Consider the following 19483-nt stretch of genomic DNA (forward strand, 5'->3'; position numbering starts at 1 on the left):
TGCTTGAAAACTCATTTTAAATTCTTTTAAAACGAGATCTGGGCAAAGCTATGACACATCTGTATAATCGTTAAAAATGATAAATAAAGTCAAATTTGTTTGAAATTCACTTTGCGTATGAGTATTATATAGAATATCAAAAGTTTTATGCAAATTTCTAATTATTTGGAACAAATTTATATAAGATGAAATTTCAAAATAATACAATTTGTTCTAAATATCTTGAAAATTGCTTGAAAAATTTTTTAATGTGACTCAAACTTTTGCGTTTTTTAAATTTTCAGTCAAATATTATAGATGTAGCCTTATCAAAAAGAGGCAAGCAAAAACTGTTTTGGTTCAGCTATTGAATTCTAAACACATTTCGTTGGAAAGTTAGAGGGTTCTTTTCTTTGCGTAATTTTACAAGTTCCATTGGGAGATTAATATAGAGTTCTTGCGTGTCAGCCATATAATTAATATATCAGAAGCAATTGCTTCAAATGCTCATGGTCATTTGATGCAGTTGCCAGCGTTATTTGACGGCTCGGAGGTAATGATTTACTGTTTCAAAATTCTCGTATATAATTCGATTGTAAATACCATGAAGCTGTTACTTCATCTTTAGAATCAAATTATTTTCATAATTCGGTTAAGTAGTGCGGGATTTTAGATGCAATTTTCTTCATGTCCAGATATTTCTTCAGAATGCTATGGTAGGTAGTTATTGCACAGAGTTTTAAACCGCTGACTAATTCACAGGGCATATACCAAGCATATAGCACCTGTAATTAGAATTTTATGATCAAATCCACATAATGAGAAGTATGTTAGAATAAGAACTAATATGTGGTGTATGGTTAACAATTCGATCTGTTTTATGACACGAATTATTAAATTACCAAAACTTATGCTTTATGCAGCATGGTAAATCGAGCTCTCTAATTCCTTAGAATCGGCATTCGACTACTCTGACAAAATTTCTTAACAAAATTTAACAAAATTGAAAGCCATGAAAGAGATGCCCATTCAATATGGAATGCTTGTCAAAGATTTTTCAACTCTTGGCATAAGCAAATGATCTAAATAAGGTTTATGGAGATTTAATAACAAATGAAGATTTTTTTTTTAAATTTGGGATTTAAGTATTCCTTAAAAACTTTTTCACAAATGAAAAAAAAAGTTTAGGAAAACATTTTACTGGGTCTGCGAACTACAGATATTTTTATAGGTTTACTTCAAACTCTGCGGCTAGATTCAAGTTTATTTAAGACCAAATCTTTTTGTGGATTATATGAAAGATTTTTTAACAAAAATCATTTAAGAATTTGGTGCATTTGATAGATAATATAGCCATTTTTACTATAATAATATACTTATTCAATCAATTTCCTTATATAAATTTGATGTTAAAATTCTAGTCCGAGCAAAAAATAGATAATTAATTTTTTTCAAATTTATTAAATAGATTATTTTGCATTAAAATGATATATTGTAGTTAAGGGGGTAATTGAATGTAATATAATTATAATCATAAAGTCAATCTGATGTAAATTATTTCATTGTAACATGACTGCAATAACTGTCAAATTTTTCTGTGAATGCTTGTAATCCAAGATTTTAATCGTATAGACACCCCCACCGAAGGAAACTGAGCAATCAACTACATCAACTACACCTGCTTCTGACGGCCTTGCCTCCATACCACCTGTCACTCCAGACAAAGGACAAAAAGAATATGCAATGCTTCGACCTCCTGTTGACAACCATAAAAAAATCGAGCATTGGATGAAATTCATGAAAGAAAACAATTTAGCCATGGATCTGAATGGAATACAGAAAAGGAAATCGGTAAGATTGCCAAATGTATTATTCTTTTAACGTTAAGTTTCTAAAAACTGCTTTTCTTCCTAGGTACAGATAACCAAATATTGCCACCTTTTACCATTTGTGATAACCTTTCCTCTATCATCAAATCTTTCTCAAAAATTGAATTCACGGCTTCATGTTGCCAGAGAAGGTCAAACATTTGCATTGGTCGATGTTCCGGCAGCTGCCTTATCACTTGCATCCGATTCAGAAAAAAGCTTGCATATTCAAAGCAAGTATAGCTATATAGCGTATAGCTGTACGACCCGAATCATTTTGCCATCGTTAATCAAGTAAACAATCATTTTTACGTCTCTTTTTTAGAATTAACAAATTTGATCAAAACCACTACTACGGTAGCAACAGCTACAACTTTCGCTTCTGCCATCAACTGGATCACTCAAATCGTCAAACCGTTTGATCAAGCTGATTCCAATCAAACATTCACTACATCATAAAGCAGAAACTTTTGTCTCAGTAAATGGGAAATAATTAGACTCAGGCTTATATAAAATCAAACGTTTAAATCAACATTCGAAGCGCCTTGTAGCGCCTTTTATTTTTATGTACAAATTTTTTATTTTGCAAGTTTTTTTACAAGTTACTCTTTTAAATTTGAAATGAAGCTGGAAGGAAGCAAGGAATTAGATTTCCAAACCGACGATGAACAACAACCTCTTTAAGACGTACATCTGTCTAAAAAATTTTAATAAACTTTTAAGTAGCACAGCTAGAGTAAATTTCATAATAGGAGTTCAATTAACAATCAATTAAAGTTAGCCAGCCAATGTTTTTAATTCAATATTTTGGTTAAGAATATTTAATTACAAAAAAGTACATTGTAAACTACGTTAAAACTGTTAAATAACAATTAATTTCAATATCCATTCAAAAAAGAATTGTTAAGACATAAAATTAAATTTAACACAAAAAATATCGCAATAAAAATTGTAATTTTTACAAATAAAGTTGCTAACAAAGAATAAATACAATAAAAATTTAGAATTTCAACTAACATTACTAAGCGAAATAGCATTTAAAATTGCATAAGTTCCTATTAGGAAATTTATAACTTGGAATTCAGATGCAAGATGTAGAGATTCTTTTCAGATAATGATAAGAGCACATAGAAAATCAGCCATCCTACATTTGTTTTTTCTATAAACTGACGCTGTTAACGTTTCTTAAACTAATGCTAAATATGTATCAGCACCTTATTTTTAAAAATAATTCGAAGTTTATATTGTAGATGAAATGCAAAATTCTATTTCGAATAAGTACTACCAACTAAATGAAAAATTCAAGTACATATTGAAGCGAATTAACACAATTTATTTAAAAAATAAATACAGTACAAATACAGAAAAATGTAACAATTGTTTAAAATAATGTATGTAAGATGAAAAAAAATACTGTTACAGAATTGTTAATAAACGAGCAAATTAATACAACAATTGTTAAAAAATGCAGTCCAGATACAGAAAAATGCAACAATTGTTTAAAATAATGTACGTCGGATGAAAACAAATTGTTGCATCATTGTTAATAAATGTGTAGTAAATCTTCATTTTTAATATAATATCTTTTTTACACTTAAAAAGCGAAGGGTTTGAAACGGTTTTGTTTAATAACGAAAATGAAACAAAGTTTTGTATGGAAACAAAAGCAATTAAAATTCTAGTTATATTATTTTAATATTTAAATGGTTTTGTCAGTTCTTTCCCTGTTTATTTCTTCCGAATTCTTTAAAACTAAGAAAAGACAGCATGTAACTGTAAATTAAAGATTAAAAAAATGCTTTTAAAAATAAAATGTGAGTATTTCAGAAGGAAAAAAAAAAGTATTCTTTGTCAAAACATACATTCAAGAGCGACATTTAAAAAAATAGCAAAAACCCTTTTTAAATCGGAAAGGAACTTGTGCATGAATTTGTATTTCCAAACATATTAACTAAACGAAGAAGCAAAACAGATACTTCATCAATGATAAGAAATGACTGTTGGTTTTAGGTTTTTCTTTTTTTCCAACCATATTTTTGAAAAAAAATCATAAATTGTCAAAGGTAAAACCTTCTTAACGAGCTTTCCAGCTCTTTGTTGGTTCTACTTCAAACTCCTATGCATTTCCGGATTTTATCCTGGAAAACATGAAGTAATGCGCTGTAGTAACGACCAAAGTTCCTTCTTTTCTATGAAACTCCCCTTCACTCATCGACAGAAATCCAAAGAGAAGTTTCTCCCTTTGTCTAACACAGAATTGACGTCACTAACTTAAGTGACGTAAGTGTGACGTCGGTTTTTCTAAAGTAACATTTTCTTTCAGCTTGCTCCCCTCCGAGTTGTCACTTTCATTTCTTTCAGAAAGAACTCATATGGCAGGTCAAAAAGCATTAGAGTAATTGACTGCTCCTATAACAAAGCTAATGGTGTTGTTTTTGCCCACAGGTCGCCAATTTTATTAAGGAGAGCGGGTGGACATAAAAAAAAAAGAAAAACAATGAAAAGCGGGAAAGATCCTTTCGATCTACTTTGCAGTGCTAAACCTCAATAACTTGTCCTTCATTAAAGCAAAAGAATGATACAAAAAATGTCAGGGGGATTCTTTCTTTATTTACCATGTCAATATGACATAATCCATCCCTCATTAGGGTTTCATCTTCTGATCTTCTTCCTACTTTGGCTTCTTTTTCAGACTTTGACACTTTGGGTACTATGAGTAAATATGCATTAATTGTTTTCTTGGTCGTTTGGACGACCATAAAAAACCGAAGGAGGTAAAATATAATTACAGGTAATGTGAGAAAGGAAAATTAAGTAATATAGTGTTTCGAATTTTTAATTTCTTCAGAATCGTGAAGCTTATTATAAACGTAATTTCCATCGTAAAGTTTGACAGAATAGTTTTCTCGAATAATTGAGGTTTATATCGAATCATTGAGGTTTATATCGAATCATTGAGGTTTATATCGAATAATGGAGGAATAATTGAGGTTTATCAGTGTAAAGTTATGCTGATTGCAAAGTGCAAAATTATACAAAATATTATTAGAGAAGCTAATATTAAAAATAAAATAGATTCTAATGATAATAATTTTCATATTTGAAACTGATAAAACGAAGTGAAAAACTAATCTATATTGTATTAAGTACGGATCAAGGATTATTTTTATTTTGAAATCTTAGCAATCTGAGACATATCACATATACTATCTGAGTCCCTCATAAGCAGTTACCAATTACCACATACGATTTCTTCACAATGTGATTTTCACAATAAATCTCTCAATAAAAGGGAACATTTAAATATGTTCTTGATTTTCAGAACATATACATTAAGCACTGATTAAAAAATTAGTAATATAGTCTTGTGGAAAACAACTAAAAATATTTTTTATTTCATGAATTCGTACCTTTTTTCCGAAAATTTAGAATCATTCCGTAAAGTTTATAGAGAGGCTTTTATTCTTTTTGCGTACATTCATGGACGGTGCTACGATTTAATTTTAATTAAATTTGCAAAAAAAAAATGTTTCTTGTTATCTTTTTTTACTTTTTTACAATGTATTTAATTAATATAAGAATAGGCACAGAAGTCCTGACTAAAAAATGTCTCAAAAAGTGAATTTCTACATCAAAAAAATCTTCAAGTCGCTATAATAGAAGCTTCAAAGTATTTGATTTATAAACAAAAAGAGTAACTTAATTTTAAATATCAGATTATTCATAATTAAGATGAAGGTTTCCTTCTGAATTCAGTATGGAGATATCGACTTGTTGTCATCTCTTTCACATATTTTTATTACCTTTTGGTGCAAGAGGTAATAGATGAGATATTTTTAGGGTGAGAAACTTTAATATAAGAGAGTTGCCAAAATTATAATTTTCATGTCAACTTTCTTGTTTTCAATTTTGTATATGGTAAAATTAACAGGATGAGTTTAATTGAATAGTTGGCTTATATAATTAATAAAATTAATAAAATATTAATAAATTATAATAATATGCAATTAATAAAATTTTATCTGAAGGGCACCATTTTTAGTGCAGTGATATGTTTATAATGAGAAAACGAATTACCAGAATTATGAAAGAATTGTGGGTGCAGCCGGGTTAAACTACCCAGAAACACGCTCTCACATAATGCGCCATTTTTTCTCCCCTCCCTTTGGGGGGGGGGATTAAACCTACAATTATTTTGAAAACTTAGATATATTTCAGTTCATATATAATAAGTATTTTTGAAGTATTTCAAGTTGGGGAATTCCTAAATATGCTGAATATATTAAGAATTATCATTGTAAAGATTAAATTGTGAGTTTCAGAGACATTTATTACATTTTACATTATGAATCATATTCATTTGTGTTAAGTCTTGGCTCTGTTGGTGTTATCTTTACCAACATTCACGGATTTTTAGGCACTTAATTTTTGAATGTAACACATTATTTTAAATAATGAAGACGCTGATTATCCTGAGTTTGCGATTCAGTGTGACTATGCTTTAAACTTGCATCAATTCCATAATTAATTCATTGACTGGATTTGATATTAGTAGACAAAGTAGGTTTTGCGTCATACTTATTTGTGGGACGAATAATAAATGCTTTATATTAGCTAGAAATATAATGTATTGAAGTATTTATAAAATCTAGTTCTATTAAGTTAATGCATAAATTTGAATCACATTTAACAAGGAAAAAATCAGATCTTTGCAAATTTAAATCAGTGATAATTATTTTACAAAAATATTTAGTCCAATAACAATGATGCGATGTGTTTATCTGATCCTTCTTCGTATGTTGCTTAGAAGATATATATATAGAAAAATAACAAAAACATGAAATATTCAATTTTTTTTTTTTTAAGCACGAAAATTTGTAATGGAGGTTAATCTTAGAAAATCATTCATTCATTTGAGAAATGATTGATATTGATAAAAAGTATTAGTCTCACTTGAAAAGCTAACATAAGTCTTAAATTTATATAATAACCATAAACATTTATAAAAGCTTAGACCATTTTATTCTTCATAATAACTTTCCCCTGCAAAAGAGGAAACTGAAAAAAGATTGCCTATGTCTTCCTTTTCAATTCAGCGGAGAATTAAAGTATCTGAAATTAGATTTTGTCCCGGTGGGGGGCATTTGCGGGGACGAACTAATCTTAAAACATACTTGTTGATTCACTCCGTGGCAATATCTGTGGCTAAACCGCATAGAAAAGCACTCCCTCTCACCGTGGGGGAGTACTTTATTGGACCATCAGTCAGGAGGAGGGTGAAACTGTAAGCATCTAACAATATACTACTACCGCTGTCAATATTATATGGAGTCTATTTAATTCTTCGAAGTTTCAATAATCATACATATGATTAAAGGCACGAATTGCCGTCAGTGCTACTGATATCATATAAAGTTCGTAACTATTTAAGAATCAGAATATTTCTTCAAGAAAATATTCTTTTTAAATATAAAAAAAAATCTTTTTCAAATTCAAATGTTTATAAAAGGTTTTTTTTTTCTTCTTATAACCTTTCTGATAGACAGCAGCTAGGACATTTCATCGATGTTATTGAGATAACATTAACAGTAAGTCAAGTTTGCCTGAGAATTGGAATTAAGTGATTTCTGACGGGAATAGCATTATTTTTCCACATTCATATCCCAATAGAAATATTATTCCATGATCTTCAATCTCTTCTTTCATATTGATCTGAAAGATTAGAAATAGCAGCATTTCTTCAGATTTATTGAATTTGTATCATGAATAATTCATCAGTGCCTGAAATTCGGGATAAAATACTTTAAAAAAAAATCATTTCCGTTTAATATTCTCACTTCCAAGATGGATGGTATTTTGCTTCGAGTACCCTTTTTCCATCATTGGTTTTTTATTTTTAATAACTTTTCAGCTTAGATTTTAATATCAGCAGAAGTGAATACCTCAACTTTTCAATCATGGGCTTTCGCTTCAAATATAGAGCTGCTCTTTTTCTACCCCAAAAGGCTTCTTCCTAAACGAATAGCGTCAAAAGGGGAAATTTATTTTTGGCCAAGTATTGTGCCATCAAGGAAAACTTATAAATGCAAGAAAGGTTTAATGCAAATATAATTTCTTCTTACCTTTTACCGTGACAAATTATTGTTGCTGAAAGCATCGCCTGGCATTCTCAATACTTTCCGAACATTTTTAAGGTTTCTTTTCCGAATTTATATGCTGAACCTTTTTTGCTCATATAAAGGCCTTTAATGAAATTTTGTAGCTTCAAATAATTAAAAAGTTTCGATATCGTGGAATCCCTCTAACTGCTGATTATTGTTTCACATTATTACTTCGTACCCGTATGAAAATAAATGTTTTTATGTTTCATAACGCATTTAAATAACTTTGAATATTGTATATTTAAACAAAGATGACTTTTTATAATATAATTAAGTGTGAAGTGTCTTTATTTCAGTTATTGTATTAGAGTCTGGAACATAATTATGAATTTCTTAATGATTGCATTCAATCTCTAATTATTTTAATAAAATATGCTTTATTCATATAAAGATGAGGTTGAGAAAATGAAGCAATAAAAATTGTCATTTTAAGGATTCCAGTCTGCCATTTTAAAGAATTCTGGAGTAGCTGAACTCTTCTTAAGAATATATAGTTTCCTGTGTAAAATTAAATTTGCCTTTATTGATTAGCCAACAGGCTACAACTAATAATCTTAAATATTGCTGAATTTCTTTTTTTTTATTATGAAAGTTACGAAATTCCTACATCTCAAATCAAGTAGCCCAACATACTGTGAGATATTGAGCAACATACAAGTAATAATGTAATAGCAAGTAATAATGTTCACTAGTATACATTATTACTTGGTATTTCATAATATTGTACGATATTGAGAATATTGTACTATAACATACTAACCTTGATTAATCAGACACATTGACAAAAATTAGTTAAACAAATAATGCATGTTTCAACACCAGAAAAATAGTTAGATGTTATGTTGACTGTATTTCAAAAGTTGTTTTTTTTTTCGATCAATAATTATTGACAGAAAAAAAACTACTTTTGAAATTGTTTATTAATATATTGGATGTCTGCTAGAACCTTTGAATTATCATAACACTCCTGTTGTTATCTCCACATATAAAATGCGTATTTGTTTCATTTTCCTGGTATTCCAGAGAATATTTATCATTCTCCAGCAAACTTTCAAATGATAGAGGGATAAAAAAAATTTTATATAACATTATATGAAAACATTTTCTGCCTTTTATGCATGCAAAAAGGGATCGCATTATCTTATAAAGAAAAATATTTGATTTGATGTGTTATTATCTTAAATTTTTTCTACAAACTTATTAAAATTTTTTCGAGAAAGACAGGAATACAAATAAATATCCGTTGCTTTTAAGGCCATACAGCAATAGCAAATTGCATTTAAATGGAAAATTATAATATTTTATAGCAAATCGCATTATTAAAACAACATATAAAAACTACATTTAAATACCTTGTTTAATGATTCAAAGTAATAACGTATTGTAATTAAAACATCATCTTGGTTCCAGTGTTATCACATGATTATTTTTGTCTAAATGTGGTTAGGGAAAAGCTGTTATGTAATAGATTTAGACGCCACAATATATCTCAAACTCCCTGACCTTTTTGGTACCAGTGTGCTATTTGTGCTGAGATATATGAAAAAGAGAGTAATTCACATACCCCGCTGGGGTGAGAATGCACGCCGAGGGCTGAAACCCCGTAAATTGCCCTGCTATAATATCTCCTCCCCCTGGCTATTAATTAGAAGCCGGTGAAGTTACATAACTATAGTAGGGCTTTTAGCAATTATTTACAGAGCATAAATTCATGTTGAAAAGAGTTTGGATGACAACATTGATTAAAGGCGAATGGCACGGATAATTATTGACTACATGGTCTAAGTACAGGACCATATAAATAGATTTGTAATTTAATGGAAAAATATTTTAAATATGAAGGAATACAAGGAATAAAACACAATATTTTGAAAATATACATATAGAAACCCAATATTTTCAAAACGAAGAACATAAAAATTAAATACTATATTTTCAAAATATAGAAGAATTAAGGAATATTGTTTTGAAAACGGAAAAAATAAAGCACAAAATTTACATAGAAAATTGCATCAAAAGGTTCAATTTTGAAATATTATCAGCCGGCGTCCGAATAAAAACACGGATCAGAATTTTGAATAGACAATCGGTTCATTGGAAGGGAGTTATCAAAATCAATTCTCCGGACTAACATGAAACAAAACGAGGCTTTCTAGTTGTCATTTCAAAACACTGCTCGCCAACATAATAGGAGAAAACACTAAGTTCAAAGATCAATCCCCTTTTCCTTTTATCGTGCTGTTTATTCTGAATCACGCACTCGATGAATTTATTATTCATTCTTCATTGCAATGCATGGCTCGCTCATGAAATCAGTATTAATTATTTCCGCAATTCTCATGTCCCATCATGTTTTATTCATGGCAAATCGTTGGGAATCGATTGCGGAAACTAGATCTTATTTATCAAATATTAATGTATCAGTAGTGTTCATTGTTGAATACAAAATAACTTCGAAAATATTTGCTGAAAATCTACATATTTCTCATTTGTTTTTAGTAATCCTTCTTTCATAGATTCATGGATCAAAGTTTTTGTTATTTGATATTGCAGTATACATTTGTTCCGAGCTTTATTGACCTTTAAATTATAATAGGCTTCTACTCCTTTATTTTGATTGATAATTAATGATTTACATCATACACTATGTTATAGCAAGATTTTTAGGTTTAAAGCATTAGTCCATTAGGTACGGTTCTGAGTCAACTGCAGAAAAATTCAAACAATTTTTGTCTTTGTACATAAAATAAAAACGCATTTATTTTGAAATTTGCTTACACCGTTCTTGTTCCTGATTAATTTGATTTTACATTTTAATGCTCATTAATAATGCTGTAAAACAAATTAATTAAATATTTTAATTATCATAGTGGTATTCCAGTTGTTAGTTAAATCATATAAAAAATCACAAATTCCTTATTTTAAGCAATTTACTACTACAATTCTATTTCAATGTGTTTTATAATTTTGGTGGAATTCGTAAGAACTTTAAAATACAATTAAACACCAGCTAGATTATTTTTGTAAGCATCGAATGAATTTCTTAAATATAGATTCCGGCATCTAGGAATGAGCATGATAATGATGAACAAATTATTTTTTCATCATTATCATGCTCGTGAGTAAAATCGTTCCCAAGTTTATAGTCAGTGGATGTGGGCTCCCCGAGATTTTTGTGTATGCTCTCTAATAAATGTTATTTGTGTATTATTAACCATATACCATTGGTGAATAATAGTTATGGAAGAGCCTATTATAGTACTAAATTTGACAATTAATTCCTGGAATGCGGTTAAAACACAAGCACCAAAACACCAAATGTGTATTTTGAACAGTTTTTTTCGACCATTAAAACTAACATTTGACGTTAAAGAACAACTTTAGGCGCAAAACCTCATACCAAATTTCATATATTTGTCAAAATTGTTTTGAAATATTGCGTTTATATGCTTGTGAAAATGCAGACCAATCTACGGACAACTCCTTGATGAACTCAGTTTCAAATTTGAAACTTATTTACACTTTAAATATTAAATCCACGTACCAAATTTTATCCATCTAGCTCTGTTCATTTTGTACTTATTTTTTATTTGTAGTTTTAACTTGTATTCAGACAGCAGACTTTTTCTTAATGGATTTCGTTTAAATTTTTATAGAAATCTACACATTGGGAGGAAAAACCGCATATCGAATTTTATAAGTCTAGCTCAAAGTGTTTTTGAGTTACCATGTTTAAAGACGAGCTGACAGACAGACATAATGCTAAAAAAGTGTTTTTCGAACTCAGAGAGGTCTAAAACACAAGATGCATCAAAATCTCGGACTTTATTTTTTTTTACTATTTTAATACTTTCCCTTCGTCAAACACAAGAAAATAAAAAGTGGGTTTCAGCATCTACCATTATCATATATCTAACTGTAATTAAATTTCATCAGAACAATCCTCATTTTCTTTTTAAAGTACAGATTGAATTTCTTAGAATTCGATGCTCGAAAACATTCTTTTTGGGGTAAACCACTTATTCTATCAATCTAGAATAATAAGAATTATCGGTTAAATGCATCAAATGTTTTTAGAAAGGATGCTTCAACAACTCCCTCTACATCGTCTAATTCAAGTAAAATTTCTCAAAATACTACCAACACAATAGTTTCCTTTTCAATAGCTTTCGCTTCAAAGTACCCAAAGAGATTCTCAGAATTAGCAGCTGGAATGCGAAAACAGCTTAAATATCACTCTGAAATTCCAGGAATCATAGATTAAATTTCTTTTAAAATAAAGAGGATTTTCCTGGAACTTCAACTGCCACGTGCCGAATCCCAATTTAGCTTCTGCAGCCTCCAGGCAATTCTTGCGCAACGGCCCTTGCACACCAACGAATCAGCTTCAAGACAAGATTCATTTGAGGGAGGGGCTATCCCTGTATTTATAGTCCCACGCATTCTCTTGTTGTGTTTTGTAGCTTGTTTTCGGAATTAAGAACTCCATTTCTAATTAAATTCAATTACAGTTAGATATTTTCCACGAAAATTAATCTGTTGGGATTCTTAAAATATGGCAAAAGATATTAGGAAAGGGCTGTGATTTTAATAAAGGAAGGTAGTCAGATTCTTTATTAATCAAATTTATTTCCCGTTTCTGATTTAATTGTTCAAAAGACATTATTTAGTTTCAGAAGCTCTGATTGATTTTACTGCTTCCGAAACGAAAGTATTTTCAGGATTTTTCCAAATTCAAAAAAGTTTTCTTTTATATCTTTTTAATAAAATTTTCTTAAAAAAAATCGCATTGAAGAGAAAAAAATTTATAAATACAAAGAGAGCTAATGAAATGCCGGAACGAGCTTATGATGAATTCATTATAAGTTTCGGGGAAATATTTATCTTCGAATCATTCAAGGATACCGTCGCAATTTTCATTTCCATCTTTTAGGGCTTAGTATCCAAATAGTTTTCGAGATATCATTTTCGATCGATATAGAAAAGTGAATTCTTTGGTAAGAAGAAACCGAATAGAAGCAAGAAATCTTATACATAAAAGCAGTAGTATAATTTCCCGATGGGCCAACTTTTTTTTGAGAAACTGCATAGAAATAATCTCGTTCGGAGACGCTATTCCTTTTCAATTTATGGCGGGCACAAAAAAAAAAAAAAAAACTCACTTTTTGAAAATTCAATAAAATGGAGAGGCATCTGCAAATGCCTTTCTAACAATTTCGCATTATTTCGTCAGAAAATAAATTAAATTTCTGTGTATTTTTCAGTAAAAGTATGCAGCAGAGAATAATAATATTCACAACGACATTTTATATTTTTTAATAACAAAAGATATCTTCCAATATTGTTCATAAGATAAACAATATTTTATAATAATAATAGAACTAATATATGATAAACGGCTTATTAATATTTTTAAAAGTAATCAGTTAAATGTGGTTTTATTTTTTCATACACAAAGTATATAAAAATAACAATTATAATCGCCAAAAAATTCAACTTTGAGGTTTGATCTCTATGTTTTCAAGCAGTAATATTTCTAGATCCCACAAACGTTTAAAAAAATAGTTTCGGAATTATTTTTGTCAGATACACGACAGTTAAACAAAATATGAATTCGACGAATGAAATTTGGTACGTGGTTTTTACACCAAAAATGCAGACTGGTATCCATTTCGAACGGACTTCGTCGCCAAAAATTCTATTTATTAATCTAAGTTCATTTCAATAAAGCAGACTCAGAAATTCAACGAAATAGATTAATTAAATTTTGTGCTTAGTCTCTTTTAAATTATAGATATGTATTAAACTTTGGAACTAATCAGTCAATAAGAAAAGATCTCTCAATTATTCTTTGCACTGATCTCAACTTATTGTGTAAATAAATAAGAATATTAGAGAGAGACTATTCATTTTCTTATTTATTTTATCTCTTTATTTATATTGTTATTTTGTATTTGAATCCAACAAAAATATTGAAAAAGAGTTGAACTAAGAATACAATGATATAAGCATAACTTTGTTTGTAAGCACACTGCATCTAGAGTTTATTGTGAATACATATCTATAAATTATCGTGAGGACTTCATAATGATATCTTATGAAATAAAATACAAGTACTTCGTTTTCGCACGGATTTCCACATTTTGTATAGTTTCTTCTTGTAGACTGCGCTTATACATTATATTACTTAACTTGGTAACTTTAAATATTTTGAATTTAGATTAGAAAAGAAGACGATGATGATAAAAATGACCAAGATGAAAAGTTTTTATTCACATAAATTTATTCAAAATAATTTCAAATTATACAAAAATACTTATAACATTAAATTTCAGTAAATTATCACGTTTAAATAGAATACTCAGGTATTATTTACCATATTGTTCAATTTTTTTACTTTCTCATAATCGTACTCATGAAGTAATTTACATAAACTAATGTACACGTCAATTTGCATTCTACCACAATAGTGATTAGTAATAACACAATATTCTATTATTATTCTATACAATAGTAATACCACAATATTCAATTAAATCACGTTTAAACCGAATATTGCTTAAAGAAGCTCTTTATCGTACTCATGAAGTACTTTGCATAAACTAATTGACATGTCAATTTACATCAATTGGTTAATGAATTGAGACCACGTGTTGTTCAAATTAGCTGTACGGACATCCCTGCAGAAAATACAAAAATGAAAACTAATTCCCGGATGTGGTAAAAAGTGTTTCTTGAGCAATTAACATTAAATTTAAATATATATAAGCAATAAATATGCTTAACTTATTTACCAAATTAATGAAAGTTTAACGTCATTTGCGTAATTTTTCTTCAGAAATGTGTGTTGTGTCAGTATAGATATTTTCATCAATTAAACATGCCGAGTAAATTTGACACCATGTTCAAACTTAATTTTAGTTCCTATTGATATCTTTATTCATAGATCTTTGATTATGACATCACAATTACTGAGCTGAACTCTAACTACTGTGATTGCAGTGTTTCAACAATTTTTACTGAAATATTTAAATTTTGTTTTATAAAAACTTTTTTTGAAAAAAAATGTGTTTATTAATGTTTTTTCTGTTGTAGATTCCATAAAAAAAGCAGCGGTGGAAGAAAAATCTCTCCTCTCCATAGATGCTCGAATTATTTTTACTCCTTATATCATGGTTATGAAAAAAATATTTCATTAAAAAAAGTAAATTTTATGTAAACGCAGTGAATTCGGACGACTCTACAGTTTTTAGTCACAATAGAGAGAGAGTGATGCTGATACATAGTGTTTGCTTGCACATATTTTTATCACATGTACTTTAACTTATTTTACTGTGACAGAAAATATCTCTTCATATTGCTTTCAGCTATGCAGTGTCTTTATTTTGTTGTATCATTATCACAGAATGATGTAAAAATGGACAATAAAGATTGCATTGAGTGTGTAAAATGTGTTTTTATAAATTCGTACTATATTAATGTTCGATTATGTACTTGAATTCCAAGTATGTCGAATTCCTGAGAATTCAGGAATAGTAAAAATAAAATTGTACACAAGCAGAACCAGCGAAAGAAAAGATACGACGGGGGGTCCTCCGAAGCACGGAGGACAAAGGAAAAATTTTCTAATTTAGTTTTGAGACAGCAGACTTTAATTAGTTTTATACTTAATTCAAGGCAATTAAGCATTTAGTAATTAATTTGAATATAATAAACAATTTATATAGTATCAGGCAGTAAGAACTGTCTGACAAAACAGTAAGCAATAATAAAAAAGGAACAATTAATAACATAATTTCAAACATTATATCTCATTGATACTGGAAGCAAATTTTCACTTAATTAATTTATAGCTATTTTTACTAATTACTAAATACTTATTAATATATTATTAAACTTGACTACTATGAGATATTTTATACAAATTAGCAAAACATCTTCTAATTAAATGGAGGTTATATAAAGTAAAATTCATCAAATAGAATGTGAAAGAATTTACAAATTCAAATTTTGAATGTTCATCAAAGCATAAACTCTCAATTGTAGTTGTTACTGCTATTTTTCATGAAGTAAATGAGCATTTATTTAAAATAAAATTGCTTCATCTGAATAAAAAAAATAGATAGTTAATGCCATTTTTTAAATTAACCCTTTGTAGGGCCGTGGGAAGTATGCTTCCCACCAAATTTATCAATATTTGTATGAAATTATGTAGGTTGGCATAAGTTCTGACAAATTTTTTTAAAAAGACAGAAACTTAGATGATTCATTTCTTTATCTCACACAAAATGATGTGTCTTGATTTGTTACTTAATTATTAATTAACCAAATTAATTAATTAATCTACTTAAATTTATCTAATAAGCAAAATGAATCCCTTTTCTTATTCTAATTTCAAGTCTAAAAATATTTAAACATAATATGACTAGAAAAAAATGGTCCTTTAAAGGGTTAAAAGGTAATTTTAATAAAATATGTCGTGTGATAAATTTCTATATGTAAATACGTCTTTTAAAGTAGCAGTTTTATTTTTCCCATTCAATAAACCGAAAAAATCAGGATTTTTAAAACGAAAGAATCGAGGTGAACAATGCGAGAAATTGGCTCCAGCTATAAAATTTATACGAATCTCTTTTATATCCAACTGTTTGGAAAGGAGTTTTTGCAAGTTTGACACTATTAGCAGTAAATATTATTTAGTGTGAAAAAAAATTAAGGTACTAAAAAGAAATTATGAAATAGTTTCAGTGAAAACTTCAAATCTTAAAAGCTGAAGAAATTTAAAAGTTAGTTTAACTATTAACTCTCCTTATCTCTTCAATTTTTCTGTCATGTAACCATACTAGAGCATGCATTTTTTATTGAAACATTTTATACGGTATGAACATCGGGATCTTCCTTCAGTTTAGAAACAACAGTACATCTAGTTAACTTTTTCCATATTTAAAAACAAGATATCTAGATATCTTATTTTATTTCTAACTGGCTAAATGTTTGTCTATCTAACTGACAAAAACGATTAAATTAAAAAACATAATATCTTGCTCGTTAACTAGCTTCAATTTCTACACAACCTACGGAGAGGGCGCGGAGATTTGTAGGTAGGGTCTCGAATTTAAAACAAAAGGCTCCATATTCCATCGAAAAGCCACGATGCAAGCGAATCTGGGGCACATTTAAATCCATAGGGCGGAATCTTGGAGATGCAAGTCTGGCCAAGATGTTCTCATCTTCTAACCATAGTTCTAAATTACGATGACCATTCCAAAATAAATCTCATGTTATTTCTAAAATGGACGCAAATATAACTAAACTACACACTAATAGTTTCAGTTTAGGATATATTGAATCAATATGCAAAATACTTTACATATTTTATAACTTATTTAAATAATTTTAATATGTGGTTTCCAAAAAAAAATAATGAAAGATTTCAAATGCAAACATTTTATAATGAAAATCGGTTAAATGAAAGAATAGAAAAAAAATTTATTTGTTTTCTTCTTTCTAAAATTTATTTCCTTTTATTAATTCCTATTGAAATGTAGGTATTAATTATAAATAATAAGAATTTTCTTTTTAGAAATATGAAAGGAAAGGTTATTTTATGGACAAATGTAAAAGAGAGTAGTAATGGCGAAATCTTTCTACAAGAAAAGGCGCTGGTCTCACCTGCCCAATGATGAAGTATTGGTTTCGGGAGACGGAGGAGCTAGATTCGAAACCTCGATTCGCCAGAAGATTCGTATTGTATTCGGGTCTGTCACGAGTTATAATTGGCTTCGTAGGCCAAGCACCCATACACACATTGGGGTGGCGCGGAAGCCTGATGAAAAGGTGAAATTGTTTTTTTCGTGAAGTAAATGGCAGCTAAAGCTAAAAGAGAGGGAAAATAATTTTCCGGTGCTTTATAGTGTGAGATTTTAATAGGTATTTCCTACACGTGTCGGTCAAGGCAAGGGATTCATAGGGATCTTTTAAAAAGAATGTACTTGCCTGAACAATTTTTTTCCCCTTTTCTAGGAGTGTGGGAACTTGTCGGCTTTTAGCCGATTCAGCAATTTTAGAACTCGTGTTGAATTAATTAAATAGAAAAAGTTGAATGGGATCAGGAAATAAAAGAATATTTTAGAATGAAGATATGTGCTGAATCGACCTAAGAATTAGGAAATTAATTATATATATATTAAAATCTAATCCTACATCCTAAACAGCATCCTACAACGCAAACGAATGAACGGATTGCAGCGAAATATATTTGGTATATAGACTATACATGAGATGCGCTCACGGAATTTAAGAAAAAAAAAAGAAGTTTCAAAATGTCCACCAGAGGACACTTTTTCCGGAAAAATAAAAATCCAACAATATTAACAATCCAGAACAAGAATTATGAATAATAAAATGCAAAACTGGGAAAAGCTGTTAATTCTAGGAAAAAGTGTTGAGATTTGCATGCTTGCGAAGAAAATTAAGCTTTATGCAAATTAGGTTAGGGTAAGAAACGTTTGCAGTCGTTTTATTGTTTTATGTCGATGTTTCTGGCTGTAATGATGACGATATCTTGTTGCGACATTGGATGGCTTAAAGAACTCCATAACACTTCATGAGCGAAGCATCACAACTGATCAGTTACGATCTGCTGTTGAACATTTGTCTATCGACTTGAAATTTTGCAGGTGAATGAGGGTGGTCGCATGGAGCACCTTACCCTACATCATCCTGAACACGATTAACAACTGCTCCTCTTGTGTAATTTCATCCTAATCTGTTCTTGTTTCTGCAAACTAAACTGTTTTTTTTTCTTTTCTCAAACAGCGTACTGTTGTTTTTTCCTTACCTTTACTTAATGTGGTTCGATGACAAGGTGATCAGAAACTAGTCAATAAATGTTAATACTGTTTCTGTATTCTGTTTTGGTCATTTATTGTGTTAAAATTAATGTTATTCCAGAAACGACACCCTCTGATTGACATTCTGGAACTAAAAAAATGTTTGCGAGATTCCGTGAACGCATATCGTGTATAGTCTATATACCAAATTTCGTTGCAATCCGTTCACCCGTTTGCATTGTAGGATTCTGTTTATAGGGGAAGTTTAATTATAACCACCCTGTATCGCTTTTATTTTTTCAATCAGCGCCATCCAGTTAAAATTGAATAAAGAAAAACAAGCCGAAAAGCATCAATACCTAATTCTCCACTCCTATCGTAATTTTGTCTTATGCTAACACTCCAATCTTGTATAATGCTAATTTCACAGACATCGGCAAGTGATAAAAAAAAGTCGGTGAAAGTAACAGTCCAGACGGAATTGTCATCTATTCAATTTGAAGCCGATTTAACTCGGTTGCCGAATTCAAATAAAATTAACTTATCTCAGCTGTTTAGAATTTAATAACTTCAAGACGTGATTTAAATAATAGGATACGGTAACGGATTTTACCTACAAAGAACGCTCTTCATTTCTCTTCGA

General features: G+C 29.4%; 1 protein-coding gene across 1 annotated transcript in view; it reads left to right on the top strand.

Annotated features, from left to right (window-relative positions):
* Positions 1-15458, top strand: part of LOC129958880 (uncharacterized) — a 48514-nt gene extending 33056 nt beyond the window's left edge. Inside the window, exons 4-5 of the mRNA XM_056071601.1 lie at positions 1612-1830; positions 15104-15458. Coding sequence (XP_055927576.1) covers positions 1612-1830; positions 15104-15112 — 228 coding nt within the window. The 3' untranslated portion in view covers positions 15113-15458. The remainder of the gene's footprint in view (positions 1-1611; positions 1831-15103) is intronic.
* The last annotated feature ends 4025 nt before the right edge of the window (positions 15459-19483 follow it).

This window comes from Argiope bruennichi, chromosome X1, assembly GCF_947563725.1.
Source record: "Argiope bruennichi chromosome X1, qqArgBrue1.1, whole genome shotgun sequence".
In the NCBI taxonomy this organism is placed as follows: Eukaryota; Metazoa; Arthropoda; class Arachnida; order Araneae; family Araneidae; genus Argiope; species Argiope bruennichi.